General features: G+C 41.7%; 1 protein-coding gene across 5 annotated transcripts in view; it reads left to right on the forward strand.

Moving 5' to 3' along the window:
* prkcz (protein kinase C, zeta) overlaps positions 1-26,170 on the forward strand; it is a 130,127-nt gene that overhangs the window by 49,077 nt on the left and 54,880 nt on the right. For 3 of the 5 annotated variants that reach the window (XM_035643989.2, XM_035643991.2, XM_035643986.2), the window contains exon 5: positions 22,225-22,310. In XM_035643989.2, the coding sequence (XP_035499882.2) occupies positions 22,225-22,310 (86 nt within the window). Of the gene's footprint in view, positions 1-12,735; positions 12,965-15,883; positions 15,991-22,224; positions 22,311-26,170 lie in introns of those variants that run through there. The other 2 variants (XM_035643987.2, XM_035643988.2) reach the window with 2 other exon arrangements.

The raw sequence follows: 26,170 nt of genomic DNA on the forward strand, positions 1-26,170 counted from the left end.
TTAACGTATGATAATTTCACCCGCAGCATTGCATGGCACGACCCAAGACATTTTTTTTAGTTTTTTAGATTTACAGAGCCAGGGCTGAGCCTAAAACCCAGATTTTTCGGCGCAGACCTAGAACAGGCATGTAGTGGACTGCAGGGAAATATTCGCTGAGTTTTACAAAACGTTTATTGCTTTAGAATCGCATATTGCCCCTTTAATAAGCTCATACTTGTCACGACATTTCCTGTAGCCCTCTGGTTATTTATTTTGAAGTCCTCTAGACTAGGTCTATTTCTGCAGCAGCAGAGCTCCCAGTACAGAGCTAACATAGTACTAAAGTTGTCAATGGAAGCCTTGTTAGTCGGGTGTTGACAGTGGCACAGCACAGTGCCATTGTTCTGCCTTTGACACACTGTGGTTTTTATACTGACCATCGCTGAGTGATGCATGGTGGGTGACAGAGGCACTCTCCTGAGACATAACTGGGTTTGTGTTAAGACTATATGTTTGACTAAATGCTGTCTTTCAATTGGCCGTTTCACTGAATCACACCAAAATACACAAAATATTCTGTGTTGCTCTTTGAAGAAATTACTATAGTAAATTTATGTGTAGGCGATAAGCAAAAGGAGAGCGATCACACGTTTCTCATAATGTATAATTTATATTGTAAATTTTCACACCTTAAAAAGTAGAATCCAAGTTGTCAAGTTGAAATTGACACAATAGAAAATAATGATATTTTGACTTAATGTTGGTGTTTGCAATACTTTGTGGACAAATGATGGACACAAGATAGGATTTGTACAAAAATTGCAAAGTAGGTATCAATACCTATTGTATCAAGGATGGAGGACCGAGGGTTAAAGCTCTGGAAAAAACTAGTAGATAGACTTTGAGGCTATACATCCACACTCCCATGGTCAGGTATGGAAGTATGGACGGAGATCATTTATGATACAGAGCAAAAATCACTGTGTGGCTAGAGACATTTTAGTTTTTAAAAGCAGTTTTGAAACAATTAAGACGATTAATAATTGTCATCTCAGTCAAACACACTGTAGCTCCTTTAACAAGATCAAATGTTCACCACGTTTCTTTCTAATGTTCTTTTCCACTTTAAGAGCATAACAACAGAGGTAATGCAGACTTTTCTGAACAAAATTTATCAGTATCTTCTGGGACCTGCAGACCAGCCTTTGCCTCATCGAAAATATTATCAAGCAGGAGGGTTACCAAATGTCACATCTGTCATGGCTGTTTTGTTTCTGTGTCTGCTTATCTAAAGATGTAATTGTAATGACTTGCAGTGCCGGTTACACCCACGTGAGGGTTTGCAGCTCCTCACTGGGGGAGGCATGTGTTGCTTGGCTGTGCCCCACTTCCCCATCAGCCCAGCCCAACACAGACTCACAGTCTCCTTAAAGTGTTCATCCACTCTCTGATGCTGTGCCGACTTTCCCTTCAGGCCATAATGGTTTGGGTGATCCAGTAGCCATGCAGATGAGCATGATTGGTGGCCACAGTGTGTTCATGTGTGCAGAAGAGAAAGGGACACAGACAGAGCGAGAGGAGTATTAAGGCTGAAGTGTAAAGTGCCGACTTGAAGCCACAGAAGAGTGTGAGCTGTTAAGAGAGATGGTAGATGATGTATGTATGTACAGACACACACACACACACACGCCAAATCTAATGTGATTGCATTGTGTTGGTTTTCATGTGTAGGCATGCAAACACTGAAAGACTAAAAGTAATTTATCACCTTCACTTTTTGTACAACCCTCACAAAGTGATCGGTGATGGGACAAAAATGTGGGGGATGAAATATGATCAGCTGGATAATTCCTCTGTATTATTTAAAGTGAAATACATTAAAACTGCTTCTGCAATTATGGGTAACGTACAGGAATAGTTCCACATTTCGGGAAGCACGTGTTTATTGTATTTATTTATTGTTTAGGAGTGTTAATGTATGCCAATCATTCCTGAAAAGGATCGATTGATGTCCAAATTTCAAAGGATATTCTCCCTTGTTATCTCTTGTTTGGTCTCCACGCACCCGCTCCAGCCTGAAACATAGCAGATTTGCTGGCTGATAGAACAAAACAATGAGCTAAAAGAGGCTTAAAAGCTTCACACAACTGAGGACAACTGCAGTAACTGGTGCTTATTCTCTGTACGTTTGTCACTACAAGTTACACCTTTCACATTACAATCATTTGATATAACAATAGATCAGCTATACATGAATGGACTTTACTTTTTACCACTGCTCACTAGTCCACAACATGGTTTGTCCTTGTTTGTACACTGATTACAATGTCACAGACTGCACGGGCCTTCAAAGCCAACTCCAAGCCCAAGCAGCAGGACAGCCCTGGTCTCTTGCCTACCGAGGAATCCCTGATTTCCCAGGAGTGATTGCATTGAGCTGTCAGCCTCAAGAACCAGTGGAGGAATTTCTCATTACGTTGTCTTAGTGCACTGCATGTACTGTGTGGGCCTGGGAGTCGATGTGAGACAGGTTCTCGTACGAGTCCATGAAAAAACAACAGCAATGCTCTGGCTTCTGCAAGGAATCACTGTTATTTTATTTCTGATGCATTGAGGTTATCACACAGGTTTAGCTGGGCATCTCGTTGCTAATGAAATATTCTCATCTTCAAGAGAACAAAATCACTATCTTCAGGTGGAGGGCAGCAAAGAAAGGGCCCAAATTCATTTTCGGCCTGAGGAGGTGTGAAATATGCGGGGCAAATTGCAATTGCAAATATTTTCCTTCAAAGCAGCTCCAAAGAATGTCAATATCTGACTGTCCATCCATTTCCTTAGTCCAGAGCAAGATATCTCAGCTATTAGCCAGATTGCTGCAGGATTTTGTCTGAATATTCATAGCCCCCCAAGGGTGACCTTGGGGGGCGTGCCCTTGACCTGTTACTCAGCACCGCCATCAAGCATAAAAATTGCTGTAGACCCACATTTTGTTGGAGGAATGTTCCATGTCATTTCATGTTAATAATACTGTGATGTGCTGACAGAGACCACACATAGATCTGAAACCGAAAGTAGATTTTTAAAAGAAAAAATGACACTCACTTATTTTGTGATCTAGTTGCTGAATTAACTTTGAGAATAGATGCATCAGGATCTGATTCGCCTGGCATTAAATTGACTAATGTCCATTTCCCAGTGAACTTCTCCTTCTACCTTCCTTTAAGAAGACAATTATACTTGCAGTGAAGTTTACAAATCATAACTACACTGGTCATTCTATCCCATTAATTATTATTGTTCATTTCTAGTAAACATATCAGACTCCAGCAGGGTTTAAATTTTTATGTCAGATTTGTCTGATAGACGTGCAGACTAGGAGGAATAAGATAAAAATCTGTGTACCTCGTCTGTTACATTTTAGCTGTTTACAGCTTGCGATGTCTTTTTAGCTGCAACTTCACTCTGTGAGCTCACCAACTTTTGAAATTGCTGGTTTTCCCTCATTTGACTATGATCTGGAAAAGTCTAGAATAATGATTAGCGAATCCTCATGTCCACTGAATTGTCCTTAATTTCTTACTTAATGAATTTCTCATTTGTACTGTAAGCTGTTTACCAACAAGGTGATGTAGTGTATTGTGTAATATGTCTATGACTCTCTTTTGTAAAGTGAGGAAGTGGACCCATCCTATCCTATTCGTGGATGCAATCTGAAAAATACTTTCAGTCAACAAATCAGTTGGTTTATAAGACATGTTGTATCATAATTTCCCAAAGTGACGTCTTCAAATAGGTTTACATTTGGTCTGGTGAGAAGTTGGAACCAGGGTTCTTGCAAATCCTGCAGATAATTGTTGGGCAGCAGAACCAAAATGCATCATAATTAGCTTGTGTTTGCAATGCTCAGAGCAGATGCTCACTACGAAAGTTGCAAAGGGCCATGGAAATGACTGGGGTTTCAAGCGTGGCTGTGTGATAATGGCAAATGGTCGGGTAGGAGGACCCCTCAGCACAAGGGCCCCAGGGAGACCAGGACTAGCTCCACAGTGTGGAGTGTTTCAGATTCTGCACCAGTGGTTTCCCACATGCAGAATTCCACATACTGCCAAATTAACCCGCCAACTCATGCCTGGTATTTCCCAGTCCTGTTCTACCCTCGCCTCCACCACGCCTCCGCCCCTATTTCCAATACCAGCACCAGGGTGAGCAGCAACAGATATCCAGTAGGGCTGAACGATTTGAGGAAAGTAGGGAATTGCGATTACGATTTGATTTGCGATTATAATTATCACACGCGCGCACACGGACAGAGAGCGAGATGTGTTGAAGAGGAGAAAGGGAGAGAGCTCTCTCTCTGTTAGCAGTCTCTCTCTTTAACGAGGGAATCGTCGTGGTGTTCGTTACCTCACGGTGCCACGTAAGACATTTTCATACAGAGTAACAATCTCAAACAACTCTTGTGTGGTTCTGTGTTCGTCACTACTTTCACTGACTTGTTGGCCGTACACTCGTCATGTAGCTGCTGTGGCGCTGTGTCAAGCGCTGATACAGGTTGGTGGTGTTGCCCCGTGAAGTAACAACGGTAGCACGGCATGTTCTTCACAACACCTGACGCTGCGCAGCATCTTCCTTTTTAAAACCGACGTGCTGTTCCTCTTAGAGACTAAAGTCTCCGCTGTATCAGTTTCTGACTGTTCTGTCGAGCTTGAGGCCATTGCGCAGCAGGTTATAGTGCAGCGTGACTGATGCTTGTTCTTGGAACCGAGTGCTCCACTCGCTCGCGTATCATGTGACCAGTGTAATCGCATCCCTTGCGGTTAGAAACTCGCATTTCATCATATCGCGATATTATCGCAAATGCAATTAATCGTTCAGCCCTAATCTCCAGACAACATTCAGGTGTAGACATACACTTAAAGAGACACTGTGGTGTCTGAACACAGTGACAAAACATCCATCATACCAAGAAAAATGAGGGAGAAGGAGACTTGATCTGAGCAACATTCCCAAACTCTGAAACTGCATACGTGTGCATGCAGCTCTGAGTTGGTCATGAATTTCATTCTAAATGGCTTTTTGTGTCTCAAATATGACTTGTGTTACATTGTCGTAGGAGCACTGACTAATGATAAATAGCTTTATCAGTTATCAAAACAAGTGGCAATTAATTCTCTGACTGATTCATTGACTAATTGTTGACTAATCGTTTCAGCTTCCGATGATTAATCACCAAAAGGGGAGGGGTTTATTTATGGGATGTAGCATAGAGCCTTGAACAATGCACTTAACATAAAGCTTCCCTCTGCCCTCTGATTTCAGTGAGACGTGTTGTGGTGACAGGCGTCTTGGTGATGCTTTTTCAGCACCTTAAGGGCAGTCAGTAAGTTGTGTGCTCATGAGCTACACATTATAACTACCATAAGTAGCTACAATATATATATAAGTAACCATTAACACAATAATAAGCACCAAATGTAAAACTTGACCTGTGAATATTACTGTAGATTCAGTCTTTGATCTTACTACTTTGTCGGCAAAGATAGGCTTTGGTCTCTATGGGGCAATTAATCAAAAGAAGCTGATAGACAGAACTTTTTTTGGTTATTTCTACAATATCAGCAAACACCTGCCTGATGAATGTATTACACCATTGGTCAGCAGAATGCCATGTGACTGAGAGTTGGAGTTTCCCTATTGGCCATTGCTCTTTTAGAATGAACTTGTGCAGAGTTTCTGTTACATCATTGTTAACTTAAAGCCTAAACCAACTTTTCAGACTTTTTTAATTTACTTTTCTTTTTTGTCATTCAATTAACCAGACAACACTGACATAGACATAAATGAGCTTCCAACTTTCACTTTGAGGGATCATTTTACAAAAAATATAGTCATAAATCACACCACAGCTTTTGTCTTTAACTTTTGTGTGTATGTTGATTTTATCAGAGCAGAGCAGCTTGGAAATGACTTAGAAGTGGTTCGTAGTCAACGTGTCATCTTGACGGGCCACGTTTCTGTCACTTTCATACTTATTCTGTTGTTTCTGTCAACAGAATGAGAAAAAATGAATGAGAAAAGCTTCAGTTTGAATTCTGCTGTTTTATGAAACATAATATATGTGAACACAGAGAGGTGGAAGGAGGTAAACAGATGAAAGGGGTGAAACCGGCTGAATGAAAACACAATGTGATGATGTTATGAATATGCAATTTATTGTGTTATTATCCAGCAAAATTAGCAACTTTTTGAGCAGATTTCAGCTAACTTCCATTGAAAGTTGTTGTTTTTCAACAATGTTCTTAGTTTCGTACAGTGACCATTCTCAGTCCAGCCACAGGCTTTGACCTCGTTGTCTCTGCTTTAGTGTCCAATACGTCTGGAGAAAAACATTTGGCTCTTCAGCCGCTAAATGCTGCACTATATTCATCCAGCTGTATCTGTTGGCTGTTTGTTCCTGGACAGGTAGTGTGCAGTTTATCAGTGCTGCTTTTTTCTGTTCCCTATAGAAGTTGATGCAATAAATGTGAAGGCAAACCAAAACTGTGAGGTAAATGTCGGGCTTTGTATATCCCAGTTGATTAACACTTACTGGTTGATGGGAATTTATTAAAAACCATATCAGCTCCCATCTAAACATTGTAGCAGTATTCTTACTGAAGGTGTAAACATTTTTAAGTGCCCGGAGGAGGTGTTAGACAGTCGCTGAACTAAGAGATGCCAGACTGTTCTGGCACTTCCCAGCACATATAACACCTCCTGTTCCTTTCCATGCAGTCTGTGGCAGCTCTTCCAAGATAGGACTGCAATGCAATGCAAGACATTTTTTAATGTGCTGGAAGAACATGGTGTACTATCGTTCGTTTGGATCATCCTATCATTGGGTGTCGTCAGAGGCTTAATAGAGACATGCAGCTTGTAGATTCATGACTGAATCATTATAACTTCTTACTCCTAATGAGTTAGGCTCCCTTGGCACCCAGCAGAAATTAGCACTTTGAATGTATGCCTGATTGATTTTTCTCACAGAACAGCTTTGTTCTTTATTTGGAATTCAGTTTCCTGGGTTACAGGTGTTGAGGGTTAATATAAAACTTAAGAAGCACTGACGCCGGGCAGGTGTGGTAGCACCTTTTCACTTACAGTACGTACCGGAGCCAGCTTTACTAAACTTGTGTGCTTTGTAAGACACATCAAAACCAATACCGAAGCTCATTAAAGAGACTATTTGGTTAGCGCTAAGCTAATCCACACACTTGATAGGACTTTACAGTACATAGAATCGAACCTGAACTTTTCATATTCTGTTGTGGGAATGACTTTGTTTCTCAAAAGCTCAGTCTCGACATAGTCAACAGTCTTGGGAGCCATGGTTTTTCCTCTCTTTTTTTGTCATGTGGGTTGGAACTAAACCTCTAAGTAACATGGTAGTTGTCTTCTCCAGATTTGGGTCATATCACCCTTCAGACGAAAATATATTTTACTTAAGGACAGACGGTTTCAATTCTTTTTAACTTGTGCCTCTTTGTCTAATCCCTTTCTCCCAAATCTGCATGAAAGAAATGATTAGATCTTTGACAACTGGGGCATTTAATGCAAAGACAACCCTGGTGCAGCTCTCAGTTGTGGCTGGCTTTAAAGATTGCAGCATTTGTATTATAGGATTTTTTTTTTCTGATGGGCTATCTGTCAGGTTAGCTGGACAGTGCGGGACTCTTGGAGAAAGTTTTATGAGCTTATTGTGTGGCGCTTGGTCCTTGCAAAATTGAAATTGAGATGTTTTTCTTCTCACAATAAGCAGAGTGACCGAGAGGTGAGTTGAGGGGAATGTGTTACAAAAGAATAGGTCTACCTGGGTGCAGCGCTTAGTTTGTGGTTTGCGCGTCAGCCTCCCATACTGGAGGCAGCGGGTTTGCGGCCCGGTCAGTGCAGCTGACAACAACAACAAAGAGAGAAGCAGGCTCCTCCAAAATTGCTTACTGCCGCTTTAAGAATAAGTAATGTTTGCAAAATGAAATTTGCCCTGATACAGCTACAACAAAGATAATAAATAAGTAAACATGCAATATAAACATGGGGATTGTAGAAATAGCAATAATATATACAATGTAAACAGGATTGTACATAGAAAAATGCTGAAATTGAAGGCACTCATCTCTTTTCTACTACTGCTACTGACCTCATTCGGTGGTGCAGCTGGATGTGGAGTAGTTTGCATGTCCTGCTATTGAACCTGTGCAGTGAATAGCGTTAGCCTGGAGCACATCTGTTCAGAGAGCTAATCCACAAAAGGATGCTCCCTTGCATAATGCTCGAACTGGGCAATCACTTCAGCTGGCACAAACAATCCACACAACAATGGTGTTGCTGAAGCTAGCCCACGGCGAGGAGAAGGGGAGGTCTGCTGAGCCACCACACGGAGCCCACTCCATATTTGGGTGCCGTCAACTGTCTGTGGCAGAGCTGCTAGCCTCATTTCAGAGGCGTCTCCGTGGCCTTTCCCCTCTGTCTAACTCCCCTTCCTCTGTCAGTCTCCTGTTTTTGTACAGTCATACTTTACTTTCTTCCTCTAATCTCTCTTTCATTTCACGACTTTCAGTCTGCATTCCTCTTCTCGGTGCACCACATGCCTGACCCGGTCACCTTGTTATCTTTTGCTGTTTTTGATTTTCTGAAGTCAAAGCATTTTGAGCAAAGCCCTGCAAGCTAACATAATAAAGGTATGCCATAACAGCCTGTCAAGGTTTTACAGACAACAAGGCTGAAATGCTATGTATCATAAGCAGGAGAGCTAGCATGTTGTCAGGTCATCGGGATTTAGCCAAACTATAATATAATGTGTGTTGTGCTTTGGGTTGATTTGCGTTTTTGTGGCTAAGCAGAAGGGAAGGCGCAGCGAGTACCATGTCCACGGCCCCGGGAGGCGGCAAGGTGAGGGCGAGAGGGCGCTTTAACGCTTGCTGCCGGAGCCCCGAGCCACCTTCGCCCTGAAACCTTTCCAAGCCGACCCAGAGCCGGTCGTGTTTTTTGTTTGTTTGTTCGGTGTTCGTGCTGCAGCTCGCGCAGCTGCCGCTGCTTTTTAAACTATGGCCCCTATATCGATTGGCTGCTAGCTTTTTGGTGCATTACCGCCACCACTGGACTGGAATATGGGACAAGAGTTAATCTAGTTGTTTGTGGCGACTCATCTACGCAAATTATTTGAGTCAACGAATTTATGTAGTTGACTACGTCGACGAGTTGTCCCAGCCCTAGTGCATTTATTGTGGAGTTAGTGACAGAGTTAACCAGCTCCCACCTAACATGTACAGCCAAAGCCCTGATACAGTATATCATGGCTGGCCAGTGTGTAGCGATTAGCTTGCCAGGTACATAGGTTCACCAACTAGCACCAAAACTACAGTACATATTTCATGTGTGGATAACCTGCGCTGTGCACCTCAGGGTTTTGCAGTAATGTCAAGTTGGTTCTGTAGGCCTCTCCTTTTGGTCCAGAGTTATAGTGTGAATAAATCCAAATATATTTCCAGCGAAGAAAACACGTGTGTGATGCAGTGGCTGTCCCCAGTTGCTCTCAAATAGATTTAGTGAACATTGAACATTTGTAGGAGCAAAAGAGGCAGAAGCTAAGTGTAAGTGTGAATATAGTATGGCATCTGAATACATGTGCCCCACTGGTACAAATTAACTTGTATATGATACAGTAAAGAAAAAAGGTAAAAACCAAAACATGAAAATACTATGAAAAACGTGAATGCAATCTGCAGTGGCTCTGTTTTTTTGTTTAATGCTAATGAAGCTAAAGCTAAGGAAGTCAGCTGGTCTAGCCAAGTGGCACCCACCATGACTGGGCTGCCGTATTTGAAGCCTCGAGTTTAGAATTTTGACCAGATCCATCTTGGTTTTATACAGAAAGACGTTGGAGCAGGGGGTGTGTCTGACTGAGAGCTTGTCCTCTTTGCACCCACCTACATCTGCAACCATGCACCAATTGGACGGACAAGCTGTCAATCATGTGTATCAACTCTTCCATGTATATCATCTATTTTACTATAAAAAGATTTTGTATTGAAGAAGAAAATGTTTACTAACGTTATAAATCAAGTGAGAAGTAGGGTCGTTTTTTCAGAGATTTCTATAGAAGCGGACTTCTTTTTGCAACCAGTGTAGTCGCCCTCTGCTGGTGATTCAAGAGAATACAGTCTTCAGGCACCGGTGACTACATCCATTTTGACATACAGTCTATGGGTCTAGCTTAAGTTTCTCTGACTGGATGCCAGAGACCACACAGAGTAAAGGAAACATCTCAGTTGCTCCCTGTGGAGAGCCTCTTTACAAATCAGTCAGTTTGTGTTTTTCTATTGCACCACACAGCTCTCAGCCACAGTGTTGACTCAGAGTGAAAGAGTAGCTGAACCACACTGCCTGCTGCTGCTAGTGCTGATAAAGTTAATGGTTCTTCAAAGTTGCTTTGATAAAGCCATGGGTCCAACCTCCAGAACAGCCGTCCACCCTCACTGTAAAGGAATGCAGAAAATGCTTACACAACCTCCCGGTATTGAAACACTGGCAGGAAAGGAAAGACGTATGAGTCCAAGTGTGTTTGGCTGGGAGGGAGGGAGGGAGGGAAGGAGAGGGAGAGAGATAAAATAGTAAGTTTGTATGGTGGAATTTACATGGTTTAATCGTCCCGTCATCTAAGGCATGAACTTTATTTTAGGAACATCTTCTGCTTTTGGAGGCCAATATTGATATGTAGGAGTCGGATTTATCTGCAGATAGTATTTTTTATTAATTAAACTCATAACGGACACAAACGGACAATCCTGATACTGATCCCCTATATTTGAGTTTTTAAAGTATTGTGACTGAGATACATACTGAGCAGGACATTTTACAGATGACAAATAAATGCAGGCTGGAGTTAGTTTGGCAAATACACCAGTACCAATTTGTGTGCAATAAGCTAATCAGCATGGTTGCTCGCTGCGCGTTCAATAAAAATAACTGATTCATTTGATGTAGCCAGTGTGTTGATTCAGTAGGTTTGGGTTACAAAAGTAAAGATAATTTATGATGTTGTATAAGTCTGGGATTCTGTTAATTGTAATTTGAGGAGGTTAAAAGTTGCACCATATTTTAAACTGAGTCATTGATTTCATGACTGTTTTTTTTCCATCATATTTGGGGAATATAGTTAGAGTCCAGGACTGCACGTTGGTGTAGTGGTTAGCGCTGTCACCTCACAGCAAGAAGGTTCTGAGTTTGAGTCCCGCTTCAAACCAACCAGGGCCTTTCTTTGTTGAGTTTGCATGTTCTCCCCGTGTATGCGTGGGTTCTCTCCGGGTTCTCCGGCTTCCTCACACAGTCCAAAGACATGCAGAATGGGGTTAGATAAAGTGGAGACTCTTAATTGATCGTAGGTGTGCATGTGAGAGTGAATGGTTGTCTGTCTTTTTATGTGGCCCTGCGATAGGCTGGCGACCTGTCCAGGGTGTATCCCGCCTCTCACCCAATGTCAGCTGGGATTGGCCCCCCCCCCCCCCCCCCCCCGACACTTTAAACCCCAAATGTTTAATGTGCTATCATCTGTTATTACACAATACATCTTCATTTCCAGACAGGAAAAGAGCATTATATGATAAAATATATGAGTAGAGATGTTGCAGTTATATCTTACTATATGCAACTAAAAGTGCTGGCAGTCAGGACACCTGTATGATGTTTTTAATCTGCATGGTCTGTTTTATGTTCTTTTTCCTAAAGCATCTTGTAACATTGTTAAAGGGATAGTTCAGTGATTTTGAAGTAGGGTTGTATGAGTTACTTATGGAGAGTTTATATTTTACCTTATGGAGACGGTGATCAGCAATGTCATTTAATGGAGTTTGGAGGGGAAATGGAAATAGTGTAAGTTCCACTGTTGCAGAGGGGATCACTGCAAAACGTCTTTTTCGCCACATTATAAAACTTGACCTAAAAAAAAAAAGTTATTAAGTTGGCGCAGTAATACATGGCCCAGTACGCTTGAAAAAAAAGTGCAAACTTAAACGGCTCCAGTGTACAATTGAACAGATTTTTACCATTTAAAAATGTGGCGAAAAATAGTTTTTTGCGGTGGTCACCTCTACAACAGTGGGACTGAGATTTGCACTTTTTCCATTTCCCCTCCAAACTCCGTTCGATGACATCGCTGATCACCATCGACATAAGGTAACATTAACATTAGGTATTAGCTATGCATAAGTAACTCATACAACCCGACTTCAAAATCACTGAACTATCCCTATAAGGAAAGTGCCATATAAATAAAGTTTAATATATACACACATATATGTATATACTGTATAATAAGCTTCCAAAACTAAACCATTACCCATTTTACCAATATATTTTATATCCAGTAAGTCTCGAGGAAAGAATCACTGTAGTCTGGTATGTGCTCCAGGTGGCACAGCACTGGCACTAAAAATAGTCCATCAGGTTTAAATTTAGGTTCAAATATGTTTTGTGCTGAAGATGCCGCTTTTGGATTCAGAGCTTCTTCTGCCATCTTGTGGGCAACATGCTGCAATTGCAACATGAAGGGCTCCTTTGACAGTTCTCAATGATGTGGTGTTATCCCTGTTCAGCACATTAGGATTAAAAAAAGAAGACTATTGTAGAGTATGAGTATGTTTGCGTTTGCCTTGTCTGATGTATACTATCAGGAGTGTGAGTATGGTGTGACTGTGAGATGAAGACAAGCATCCTGGAGGAGAGTGAGAGCAAATGAGGCGGGAGGGGAGGGAGGAGAGAGCGACACAGAGACACAAGCAAAGCTGTTCGGATAGAGCGAGAGGAGGAGGAGGAAGACAGGATGAGGAGAGGAGAAGTGGAAAAGGTCCAGGAGACCACCATAAGATCCAGGGTGTGAGGACGAGGCAGCGGCAACGTTCGGCTGGAGGGATGCTACTCACGCTGCTTTTCTACCTGCGAGTCAAAGGTAGGGTCACCTGAGGTCTATGCAGCAGCAGACAGTCAGCCAGAGAGCACGTCAGGAGCGCTAGAGAGGAGCATGGGAGCCAAGTTGAGTTTTCTGTGCCACCGATGAATCATTAAGCATCAGCCAGTTGTCTGTGGTGATATTGAACACGTAAAATGAACTGAAATTGCTCCACTGTGTTCTGCTTGCATCCTTTAAGTTAAATACAAACAGCATGAACTAGATCCATTTTCCACAAGGTGAGCTAAGACTCCATTGTGAGTGTGTGCTTCTCCTTCACACCAGCAGCTGCACATAGACGGGATATGCCCTGGTTTTTTCCTTGCTGGGAGCATGTGAGGCTCTCCTCTCCTCTGCCATCTGCACACAACTCACTTCGTTTTCCTCAGTACCAGTGGAGTGGCTGATTGGGATCTCTGTAACCTCTTTAAAAAAAACCTGTCTGTCTGTCTTCTTGGATAAGTGACTAATAACCATGTTATAGTCCAAATATGTCCTAGATTTATGGATAGTCCGGCATTTGTAACCATTTCCCAGCAGCCTGAGGTGACACTTGTCTTAGGGAAGCGATTGTTGGTTATGTTTTCGCCCTGTTTGGTAAGTTTGTTTGTCGGCTGGATTGCACACAAGACTATCGAACAAATTTCCATGAAACTTGGTGGATGAAATGTGAGAAAAATAAACTCATGGTCAGTTTATTAAAAAAATGTCAGCTGTATTTAATCTATTGGTGCATGGTGTTTGCTCAGTTGTATTGAATCTTAGTTGTAAAAGTCCCATACTTATGTGTGATATGGTAAAAGGTAGAGTAAAAAGTTCATACTCTAATATGAATAAAATGAGTAACTGGTTTTCTGTAGAAAAGGCAAAATCAGGAGGATTCCACAGAAGCCGTTTTTTTTTGCTCAATGGTACAGTGTTACCCAGAAACACTGAAACGGGCAGTATAAAAGTACATCTGCATCAGTTTAATACAACAAATAAAACTTGATCAAAATAACTTGAAAACCAATTAGAAGGGTTCTCCTTGGGTTTTTGCAACATCTGATGGTCAGATCATGCTTTCATTTTGCTTTTCTCAAGCAGCAAAGTTAACAGTTGTTGATGAGGCCTGAAATTTTAAGACGCAAGTCACATGGTGGATTCAATTCTGGAGTGAGTCTGTGTGGAGCAGGTAAAAATATTTATGTTTTATATAAATGTGTGTTTCATGTTTACATGAGAGGAGGCATGGGTTCAAACTGCAGCTCCTGCAAAGATTTTGATGATTATACAACCACTGCACTGATGAGACTGGCTTCCCAGAGTCAAAGCTCTGTGTGTGTGTGTGTGTGTGTGTGTGTGTGTGTGTGTGTGTGTGTGTGTGTGTGTGTGTGTGTGTGTGTGTGTGTGTGTGTGTGTGTGTGTGTGTGTGTGTGTGTGTGTGTGTGTGTGTGTGTGTGTGTGTGTGTGTGTGTGTGTGTGTGTGTGTGTTCCACAGCACCATTCTGTTAAAATATAAAAGTAAAATGTTGGTTAATTTATGACATAATCAATCAGTATTACACACGCACGCACGCGCACACACCAGGACCACTTTGTGGAACTTCAGCTAGGCTTTCCCTTTGTGTTCTACTGTTTGTAATCAAATGGTCACGAATCCTTGAACAGTATACTCACAAACTTTGGATACAGTTTCCACGATGCCGTGTCCTATATTTCCTACAAAAGAGAAATGTATGAGTGCAATACTCATAATCAGTCCACTACAAATCCAGTGACCATATTACATTCAGACAGAAGTCTGATGGCAGCGTGATCAAGACTCCACTTGATATATATCAGCTGGCCACAAAGACTGCAGACAGTATACCAAAAGTGTGGAATAAACAGATATATTCATTTTGACTGAGCACAGAACAGACAAACCATCGCGACAGTTTTTGAGTAGGATCGTCATGTCACTGAAAAATGACACTGGGATCTTCAGTAGTGAACTTAACTTTACTTTAAGCTTAGAGTTGGGTTTATGTGAGTATAAACATATACATATACTGATATAACATTAACCATTAACCTTTTTAACCTTCTGGTGTTCACATCAGAGGTGAAATGGAAATTTCACCTCTGACGCATCAATATGTGACGCTGACTTATCAGCAGTCCAGGGAATCCCAAACACACACACACACACACACACACACACATACACATACACATACACTGATTGTATGCCTGTCAAACAGTGCATCCATGCCTGCGTCCCATCTTATCACTTTCAGGAAACCCCTGTGGTCCTTATAAGGCTTTGCGTGACTCCTAAATCCGGATCATATTTCAGTGATCCACCCTTTTAAATAGGACGTATTTTATAATTTCATGCACTTTGCGGCGTCCGTCCTCTCCTTTTTTTATCTGGAACACACTGATTAAAAGGACAATTGAATAAATGGATTAATTAAAAGTCAAACTAACAAAGTTAGTCATGCCTCGATTGAGCAGCCCCTATCACAGAGGTCTAATTGTGTCTGAAAATGCCTCGAGGCTGTTCCATTGATCCCTCTCAGCTCTTTTGGAAGTGGAAGCCTGTAATAACCTTGCCTTATATAATGGCTCTCGACGATTGGCAGCAGGAACAGTGTCAACAAAATAGTGCCATGGATCCTGATAAGAGCACGGATAGACCTTTTCCTTTGCAGTTACACATATTATTGCTGCTGATTCTGCAAAAAACAAGTAAAAAATAAAGAGCACAGTGTATCACTAGTCTTTGTATTTTTGTGAAAGGTATTTGAGGGAGGGGCTGGGTGTTGTTGGTAGCAAATTGTATGCTGCTACTTCCCCGTGAGTAACAGGAACAATGTCTGGAAATGAGTCAAGCCCTCGTAAATGTCCTGTCCTGGAGAGATTTGGTAGTACCACCCTGTTCCCCTGCTCCGTGGCTCCCCACATAAGCTGCAGCATCGCACCAGCAGGACGTCTACTCTGCTTTATACCTTCTGCGGACAAAATGGCAGGACTGTGCGCGTTGGCCGTTGCATCCGGAGGTGTAGTATTGTGTTTTGATTCATTGTCTGAGAAGTGGTTTGCCATTTGTCAGCTTTTATTTCTTCCACTTTGTTTCTTTCTTATTCTCATTCTGGCACCGCGGCAGAAAAATGGGGCAAAGCAACGCTCGTGCCTCTCCGGAGGGGGATGTTGTAATAGGTCAGCTCTTTGAAGGTCTGCCAGTCAATTGCAAGCGGTCGGAAGCAGCTACGAGGACCATCCTGGCTAGATGCAAACAAGAACTGATCGACCCGCCGATTCCATAAATGGATTTTTCATCTCTGGGTAAAATGTGAAGGAGGGGATGAGGCGGGTGTTTGCCTTTAGGTGTGGTTGACTCTGACTTTTGAGCCATGACTGTGGCAGGATTGACAGCATCACGATGAGTCAGAGCAGGAACACATTACTTGCACCCTCCTGCCTTGGGCTCTATATTCATCTGTCACTTCTCTACAAAAACGCTCTTTCTCTCTTGACTACTTTGGTGTGTGAATATAGTAAATTCACATCTCACTTTCAGGCTGTTGTTGTTGGTTAAAAGTTGTTTTTTTCTTCAAGCTGCAGTTGTTTCTGGTAAATGTTAAATCGGACGTAGATCGAATTTCAAAGAAACACCAAGCAGCTTTGAGAAATTTAGTGATACCAGTCAACATTAAACGACTGAGTTTCACAGTTTGTGGCCACTGCAAAACATTTGCAATAACATTCAGATTATAATCCCATACATAACATACCAACATATAAATATGAAAGATGTGGCCCATCCCTTTTTGGGATTACAAGACCTGATTTACAAAACGGTATTACATATATACCGAAGACTGACATAAAAAAAACAGAAAGAGAAATTACATATAGAACTGTTTAATATCTATAAATTGACTTGATGTCGGGGGTTTGTCCTCTTCCCACAGGCTCTCCCAGATTACTGTATCATTTATATTTCATATGTAAACAGCCAAATCTGACTTTTTACATCCTCCCTATTTACAAAATCAGTATCTTGTTTTGTCTTAGATAAAAAGAGCATGACGCAGTTCACAAGAAAAGGGACAGTAGGGAAAAAATTATACTCATTTAAACATCACATTGGACAAATCCACTTTTTCATCCCCTAAGTGAATGTATCGTCCAGTTTCCACAGACAAAAGTCAAATATCTGATGTCAGCGGGGCACACAGAGATCTTTGCCTTTTAGACAGATGATACACAACATAGTGATCTGGACCATATTCAGTTTGTTAATCATCATGAAATGTGTGATCAACTTGAACAGACAGTGGGAGGCTCCACCACCTCCAGAGTGGACGTGCCAAAAAGAGTTGTCATAAGTGACATTTTTCACTCTGTTTCTTTCATCCAACACATTTTGCTCATGTGATGATGAAGGTGCACCATGTAATCAGACCTACAGTCAGTTCACTCAGTATGAGTCATGACACTGTGACGGGCAGGATGCTTGATTGGTTTAAAGTCTCCAATACTTCTCTGTTATATTAAGATTGAACTAATCTCTTTCTGAACCTTTTTATGTATGGTATTAGTTTATGCAATAATCAATCAGTAATAATTGATCCCTGGAGTAGTCTTTGATAACAATATTGACACTGTAGAGACTCCATGACTTAAAGGGTGTCAAATGTTTGCCCTGCTTAAATCAATCATCAAAATGTGACTTATTTTTCTGTCAAGATTATTAAAAGTATTTTAACTGTTCAAACACACCGACTGATGAATGCATCCGTATATGGCAGTCAAATTCACATATAGGAGAGAACAAATGTTTAGTCATGTATTTAATCTTCCTCTTTTATGTGTAATTACTCATCCATACATCAGATTAAAGACATTGCGCTAAAAGCCTCAATTTCCCACTGTGTCCAAACATCTGTTGCAATAAATAATTTGATCACAAACATTGTATTTAGCAGCTGATGTGGGCACCAAGAAAGCGTAACATGATGTGTAGGTTCACTTTGACTCACACACAGAGCCTCAGTGCCATTGTGTGCCATCGTGTCTCCCCCAAACTCCCTCACTCACCCACTAGTAAGGGAATGGAGGGAGAAGTACTGGGTAACTATGGAAACACAGTGAGGTGAATCTCTAAAGCAGGCAGCACTTCCTTTTAGAGGCCTTGAGTTAAAAGGATTAGAGGGAGTTTCACAGATGAGACCCTGACGAGCAGGGCCTCTCTGAGTCTCTGTGTTTCACTCCGATCCCCAGTGCCCTGACTCTGAGGGAAAGGAATATATGACAATCACAAAAAAAACATTTAGTCCATTGCAGCATGCATCTTTTCGAGGCTCCATGGCTATGCCCCGTCTGTTATCTTTCACCACCACTCTGGTGACTGGAGTTTTGCTGCAGTGTTGCTTTAATCCGAGTCAGTAGCTCATGTGCCAAGTGTCTGTTTAAATCCCTTTCTCTATGGTTGGCGAAGCTCGATTTACATACAGAGATAAGCACAACCTACATTTTTGGCTGGGACGAGACTCGATCTGAGAGTATTGCTTGCCAAACTGAACTAGCATACATTTTTTTACCTTGAATATTGTGAGTATTGCACATTGCAGACAATACCCAGGGATGGCGACTGAGAAAGAAGTACGGATTGTTAGCTTAAACATTCCGTTGCTCAAGAGATGAACAGTAAATCGGATTTCAATATGTTCACCCTGATTCTGTGCAATGGTAGAATCAGTTTCCAGAAGAGGGGAGGGGCACATTGTCTGTTAAGATATACTTTTCTTTGCGGACATCCTGACATTCTAAAAAAGCGACTAATAATAGCTGGTTTGTGGTGGGCTGTGGCTACCATAGCAACAGAGACAAAAATGAGTGAGTGGAGAAGAATATCACAGCCTCACCCATCACTGGAGCAACCAGGCAGACTGGAAAACCAGTACAGATGGGTAGGGGGTGCTTAAGTGAATAATTTGAGGGAGTCAGGTGGGCAGTGCCTGATGGGGTTCAGCCAACCAGTTCACTCCATGCTGTGGTGATGGCATACATGGAAACTGGCTGATAATTTATTGATATGTATAGCAGGTTTTTTAGTCAACACTGAAAAAAAATGTTGCTGCCTCTGCATGTGAACATCTAAACCTTGGACGAATTCTTGGTGCTCATTTAATTTGCTCTGCCAGAATCGGCCTGGATCCCCTCCATTTGAAAGTGATTTCCTCCAGCAGAAAACGTGCCGGTCCAATCACAACCAATGGGTGGGGTTTATACCATGAGAATCGACAACCAAGCATTTGACTTACAAGATATTTTCAAATTTCTCCAACAAAAATGATAACACTGGTTCACAGGCTCAACAGATGTCCATTATTCATTCCTCTCACTGGTTGCAGGTCTATCCAATTGCGTCCGGTATCTCAATTGATATCTAATTTAGACACACATTATCAAATTCATGTGCCCCCCCAACCCCTGTTCATCACAGCAAGTTACTCAGGTCCTCTTCGTGTCCACTGCTGTTTACCGTTTGATAGCAAATCAAATCAAACAGTTTTCTTCCTTGAGATCCATCTGATGTAACACCCTGAAATCAAGATTTCCTGCTGCTCATAGAAATATAACGGTCGGTCATAATCTCATCTGCACACTGGAATAGGGCTGGCCCATGATGCAGTAACATGAACAACAGACATGATGCATAATGAGTATGCAAATAGTAGTAAGTCTCATTACAGCCTTTTACACTAGACTGCCATAAGATACTGTAAACTGATGAGCCAAACATTATGACCAAGTGGCTAATGTGGATTATCTCATTACAAAAGCACATGGCAAGGTGTGGGATATATTAGTTATTTGTTCTATCCATCTATCCATCGTCTACCGCGTAATCCACTTAAGGGTCGCGGGGGGCTGGAGCCAATCCCAGCTGACATTGGGCGAGAGGCGGGGTTCACCCTGAACAGGTCGCCAGCCTATCACAGGGCCTCATACAGAGACCGACAACCATTCACTCTCACATTCACACCTACGGTCAATTTAGAGTGTTCAATTTACCTAACCCCATTCTGCATGTCTTTGGACTGTGGGAGGAAGCCAGAGATCCCGGAGAGAACCCACGCATACACGGGGAGAACATGCAAACTCCACACAGAAAGGCCCTGGTTGGTTTGAATCGGGACTCGAACCTAGAACCTTCTTGCTGTGAGGTGACAGCGCTTAACACTACACCACTGTGCAGCCTAGTTATTTGTTATAGAGTGGTAATTTTGCCCAGCTCTACTTTTGATAATAACTGAACCTACTGTTTTCTGTCACTACTTAAAATGGCAGTAAGCTATTCTAAAGCAATAAAAAAAAAATGTAATCAGCGAAAAAATTTCTGGGTTTTCGGCTCAGTGCTGGCTCTGTGAATTGAAAACCAAAAATGGTGCAGACCACACCACGCGACACTGCGAGTGCATTTTGTAAACATCACTCGTCGACTCCTTACGAGACGTGCTGGAGGGAGGCGCCGCAACTCTGTGCTTTTGGCCTATTGTTTTGTGCGTCGATCTCCCATACCCAGTCAGAGCTGTAAAATCACAGCAACGACAAAGACAGAAACAAGCTCTCTCCAAAATCCCCTTCAATGGGGCAGCAATTTAAATCCAATACACAATTAATAAAATTCAGTGAATATTTTATTCGCAGTCGCTAGCTGTCCGTTTTGTGTGCACGCTGAAAAAACAAAAGTTTTGCGACGCAGACAGACAGACAATTGAAAAAAAATGGTGCGGAGCACACCACACCAACACCGTGTGTGCAGTTTTTAAATACCAATGCCCGACATCCTTAGAGATGTGCGAGCAACAGATGCTATGACTCAGGGGTTTTGGCCTAGTGTTTTGCGCGTCGGTCTCCCATACCCGAGGGTGCGGGTTCGAGCCACGACCAGTGCAGTCAAATCATCAATAACAACAAAGAAAGAAACAAGATTTTTCCCAAATCGCTTTCTCCAAGGACTTTTTTTTTTTTACGATTTTGGACAATACAAGTGAGAATCAAATGATCACCATTAAGTTGCTTAGAACTTTAAAGGGAATTGATTTTGGTGAGTGCGAAACAGTTGGCACTGTAAATGTCAGTTGGCACTGTAAATGTCTATAAAAAATGCTAAGATTCTTGAAAAAAGTGGCTTCTATATGGATTCACTGTGTTCCTCATGAATCATGTGAGGATTACACGAATAGTTTTAGATATTAATCCACTGATCAGATCACCACTAAGTGAAGTAAAACATCAGTTTCACAAAGGAGGAGATGCTCAACAACAAATTTGCATTCCCGTCAGCACTCTGGTTCTAACCACCCACTTGTTATTCAGGATTCAAACTCAGCACCAGAAGGCAGATAAAATCTTAGCCTACATGGGGCTAAACTCAGGGAAGAGACAGGGACATCCAGGAGGCTTTATAAATGTGTGCTCACGCTGTCTGAGAATCTTTTAATACAAGACGAGGTTCTGAGAAAATACCGGACCAAAACAGAAACTGGAAGGTCACCCTGATCTGTACCTCGCTCAACCATCCAACTAATCAAAACCATGAATTACATGTGGAATAATAAGTCAGGTAATTCTTCCTCTTGTCTTTCTTAATTTCCTTTTTAGATTTAAAGATTTCTAAAATAAACCTATTATCATATTTAATTTCCACAACCCTCATCAAGCGAACCTTTTTGTAAGAGTGATTTTTAATCATTCAGAAATAGTCTTTAGCTTGAGGACAGAACCTCCAAGTTTCCACTCACTGCTTGGCACTTCCATGTCCTGCGCTTTATTATTAGCTGCTCCTTTTATAAATAGCGACACCCTCATGTTGTCATCTGAATAAAAGGCATGGAGCATGAAGGTGTCCGTTCATCACCAGGAGTTAAACAGAAAGAGGGGATGGAGGCTTTCAGGAAGGGAAGAGAATGGGAAGGAGGGAGGAAGATGAGGAGGGAGGGTGAAAACAGAGCGTAGACTGGAGAGAGGGAGTGGAGGTGGAGCCAAGGACTTTGTGTGTGTGTGTGTGTATGTTCGTGAATGTGTGTACATCATGGTTATCTGTTAGTTATTTCTCTCACTTGAACTCAGACTTCACATGAAGGAAGCGCCTCAGGACCTTTACCTCTTCACTCCCCTCCTCTCGCTCTTTCCCCTCTCTGGTGTTGCACATGTCCATCCCCTTCCTCATCAGTCTCTCACCATGCTGCAACTCTACAACTGTTTACTTTCTCTCCTAGAATCGATCTATCGCCGCGGGGCCAGAAGATGGAGGAAACTCTACCGAGTCAACGGACACCTCTTCCAGGCCAAGCGCTTTAACAGGGTGAGTGTGTTCAGATCTCACTAAAGCACTGGGGGGTAGACGCAGTCATGCCTGAACAATGATTTGTCATGATATGTCAGTTCAGCTGAATCATTGGGGCGAACTGGAAGACATAGTATGTTTCAAAATTTAATATCAGCTCTTCCTTTTATTGTAAGGCTGTGTGTGGTATATCTTCAGAATTTAAAAAGGCTTTTTGAGATGTTTTATAAACAAATGGACCTGTTGGATGTTATGGGTGTGGTGGTTAGCACTGTCGCCTCAAAGCAAAACGGTTATTGGAATCCAGGTTCGGACCAACCATCCAGGGCCGTTCTGTGTGTGTTTGCATGTTCTTCCTGTGTCTGCCTGGGTTCTCTCTGGGTTTCCCCCGCCTTCATTCCAAAGACATGCAGATTGAAGTTAGGTTAATTGGAGATTCTAAATTGACCAAATGTGTGACCATAAATGGTAGTTTGTCTCTGTATGTTGCCCCTGTAATGGGCTGGTGACCTGTCCATCCCTGTCTTTTATCTGCATCACAGTGCATCTCAGCCTTTGCGGTCTATGCAGCTATGACGGCCTCCATCGGCCGTGTCCTGCGAAGGAGTCGGCCCCTGAATTGGGACACAGCTGAAGTCTATGCTTAAAATAGCAGCTGTGATGAAAGTAGAATGGGGTTGGAGCATGAAAGTTCTTTCTGAACCGTGGATCCACATACGACACTTAGTCTTTTAGAAAGCAGATTCTTTTTTTGCAAACTTCGACTGATGATGACTGAGACACAGATGTAAATACATTGTAAGTGAAGTTATAAGACAAGCGATTTGGTCTAAATGGTAAAAAAAATTGACATTTCTGCTAGTGACAGTTCAGTGCTCAGGGCAGGACATTCTCCCAACAGATATCTGAACCAGGACTAAGTGTTTTAGTTGCCTAACCCTGAACCAAAACTTATTTGCCAGTTGGGTTCTGCGGAATGATCTAATATCAATGTTCTGTTCTTTATATACTGTCGGGATTTCCATGTGACTTCTTATTTTAGAAGATAAAATCAACACTATAACATTTTCACACTTTGTTAGCGCCTGTAGATGCCCTGTGGTTCATCGAGTCTTTCAACACTGTGTTTGAGCAACATCTTCTACAGTCAGCAACTGAATGTGTGATGACTATTTCCACTTCAGTAAAGTAATCCTTTACCTTTATTTAATGAAAGTATCATAACCAACCAATTTTTCCCAAAGCCACATTTGTGTGTGCCTCTAAATCTGAGCATGAGTATGAGGCTATCTCTGTTTCTGAGTGGAGGAAACAGTGCAGTCTGTCACAAACATGCTGCAGTTACATTATATCCTGTGTGACAGGTAATCAAGTCACCACTGCAGCTAAGCTATTTGTATTCTGATGCATAATTCATGGTGTCCTAGTTATGGCTTAGCAGTTGTCACATATCAGCTCCATTCCACACACACACACACAAACACACACACAAACACACAAACACACACACACACGTACCTGAATGTACATGTCTTTTACTTTTCACTTACCTGCTTGTCTGAAAGGACCATTTAAAGTGTTCTTATTCCATGATGCACTAAGACATATGAAGAAGGACATTAATGCAATTTCAAACAGGCCTTAAGTAACTAATGTGTTTCCTGTGAAGGGGAAGAAAGAAGATCAGGTTCTTGTGCAGCTAGAACAATGCTGAGTCATTAACTTTAGCCAGATCATATCATTTGGAATATCACGTTTATGGCCTGACATTTTAAGCAAACACACAGAAGTCAGATTCCTTTCTCACTAGAATCCTGTTGTTGCTCTGAGATCAAGATGTATACTTTCTGAGACAGCTGTTAGATTAATAGGCAGAACACAACATTTGAATCTGGAAAGCCTCAAAGGAAAGGTTATGTCATAAGCATTGCAGGGCGTAAGATTCCGATTCTGTAGGTTTGCTATAAAATCAGCTCAGGTCGGAGGTGTGTATTACAGAGTTCAGCTCAGTCTAGTTAGACACGTACACATCATCATCATCATCATCACCATCATCATTATTCCAAAGAGAGTGGATGAGATCATTGCACCGGCATCTTGCTGACTCAGCTCTTTGCCGCAACATTACTCCTTGATGTGATCATTACTAATGATGCACTGTGGAGCATGGGAAAGTCAATAAAAGTCATATAGGTGTACAGTAGTACTTTAGTACAAAATCATTAATCATAATGGCTGATCTATAGAGAAATGTCATTGAAAAAGACTCATCGTAATGACTGGACTGCTTTTTTGTTACTTGATGCTGCCTAACTCCAGTTAAACACGCCTTTTTCAACCCTGTTTTCTACATAAAATAACATATGTTAACGGCTAATTTACTTTTCCAAATACTAAATATTTTGTAGGAAATGTAATCCCTGCCTGCATTACTTTCACTGGCATTTGTTTTCCAATCAAGGATGATTGATGTTCTACGGCATGTGTACAGTACATGCCAATGGACACTTTTGCTATTATATATTCTGTTTTTCATTCAGTTGTGGAATGGTGCACTTCAAATAAAATGGTAGACTGTAAATGCAGTGCACTAAATGGATCGATTAGACAGCCCTGCAGAGGATTTGGAACTGGATTTAGACAATGCAAGCTGTGTTTCATGTTTTACTTCTCACTTATTGTTGGGTTTAGGCTTTGTAAATATAATGAAGAAATCATGGTGGTGACTATTTACCAGTACTATCGCTGGGGCTCAAAATCTATATTGGATGAATCCTACTGATGCCTGAGTTCTGGTTGACGGTTTAAATTTTTTGGGCCAAATATCTCGACAATTGGATTCATCAGTGATCAGACACCATCAGGTCAAAATTTGTACAATCCTTTGGTTGATGACCAAATACCCTTTTTTATGTCTTATTTGTTTGCATGGCTACCTTATAAAGCACTTTGTGATTTTGAATTTTGTTATTCTGAATTTGGAAAAGGGCTCCATAATTTAAAGATGATGATGATAATGATTATTTTAAACCAGCTTAACATTGTCATGGTAGTATATTATATTGTGAACATGAAAACATGCTGATGTTTGCATGTAGTTCAGCCTCACAGAGCTGCTGGCGTGGCTGTAGACTCTTGTTAAAGATTTAAGTCTTAACACATGGGACTGGTTGACAATAAGAGAATATAGAAAACACAAGCCTTTTTTTTTCTTAGAGCAGGATTTCAGGGATAATTTAAAATTGATTGATCATTTTTTATCTTCTTTTATAAAAGAGATTGTTATTTCAATGTACTGGAAAATGAATAAAGGCTGAGGTTCAGAGTTGCTTAGACAGCGTCTTAACATGAATTCACAAGCAGTCAGTGTTTGTTTTGTTAACCAGTTGGTTTTCAGACTGTGCTTTTTCTGACTCTTGTTGCTATGCCAGCTCCTTAGATTGTGGTTGGCTCACTCTGCTGTACTCGGCATATAAATAAGCCAAGGAGAAGTAGGTCAGGTTTCTCCTCCCTTCTCTCCCTCTATCCATCTCCTTCCTCTGAGTCTCTACATGTTTGTTTCCATCTCCCTCCTCCCTCCTTCCCGTCCCTTTCCGACTCCGCTTGATGCTGCAGCGGAGAAAGCTGCTGTGTGGATCCCTCCCATTAGACATAATGGGGTCTCTTTAGCTCCGGTCTCGCACATTATGGAGCAAAATTCAGTTGTTCCCCGCTGACTGTTTGCCTCCACAAGCGCTCCATTATGGAGCTGACGGGGTAGAAAAGGTAGAAAATCCAAAGTCATGTGACACTCACACGGACACTGCAGAGGGCTGAGAAGTGATGTGTTATTTTCCACCACTGACTGACTGAGGTATGTTATCAGGGTGAGAACTGAA

This window comes from Scophthalmus maximus, chromosome 3, assembly GCF_022379125.1.
Source record: "Scophthalmus maximus strain ysfricsl-2021 chromosome 3, ASM2237912v1, whole genome shotgun sequence".
NCBI classification, from domain to species: domain Eukaryota; kingdom Metazoa; phylum Chordata; class Actinopteri; order Pleuronectiformes; family Scophthalmidae; genus Scophthalmus; species Scophthalmus maximus.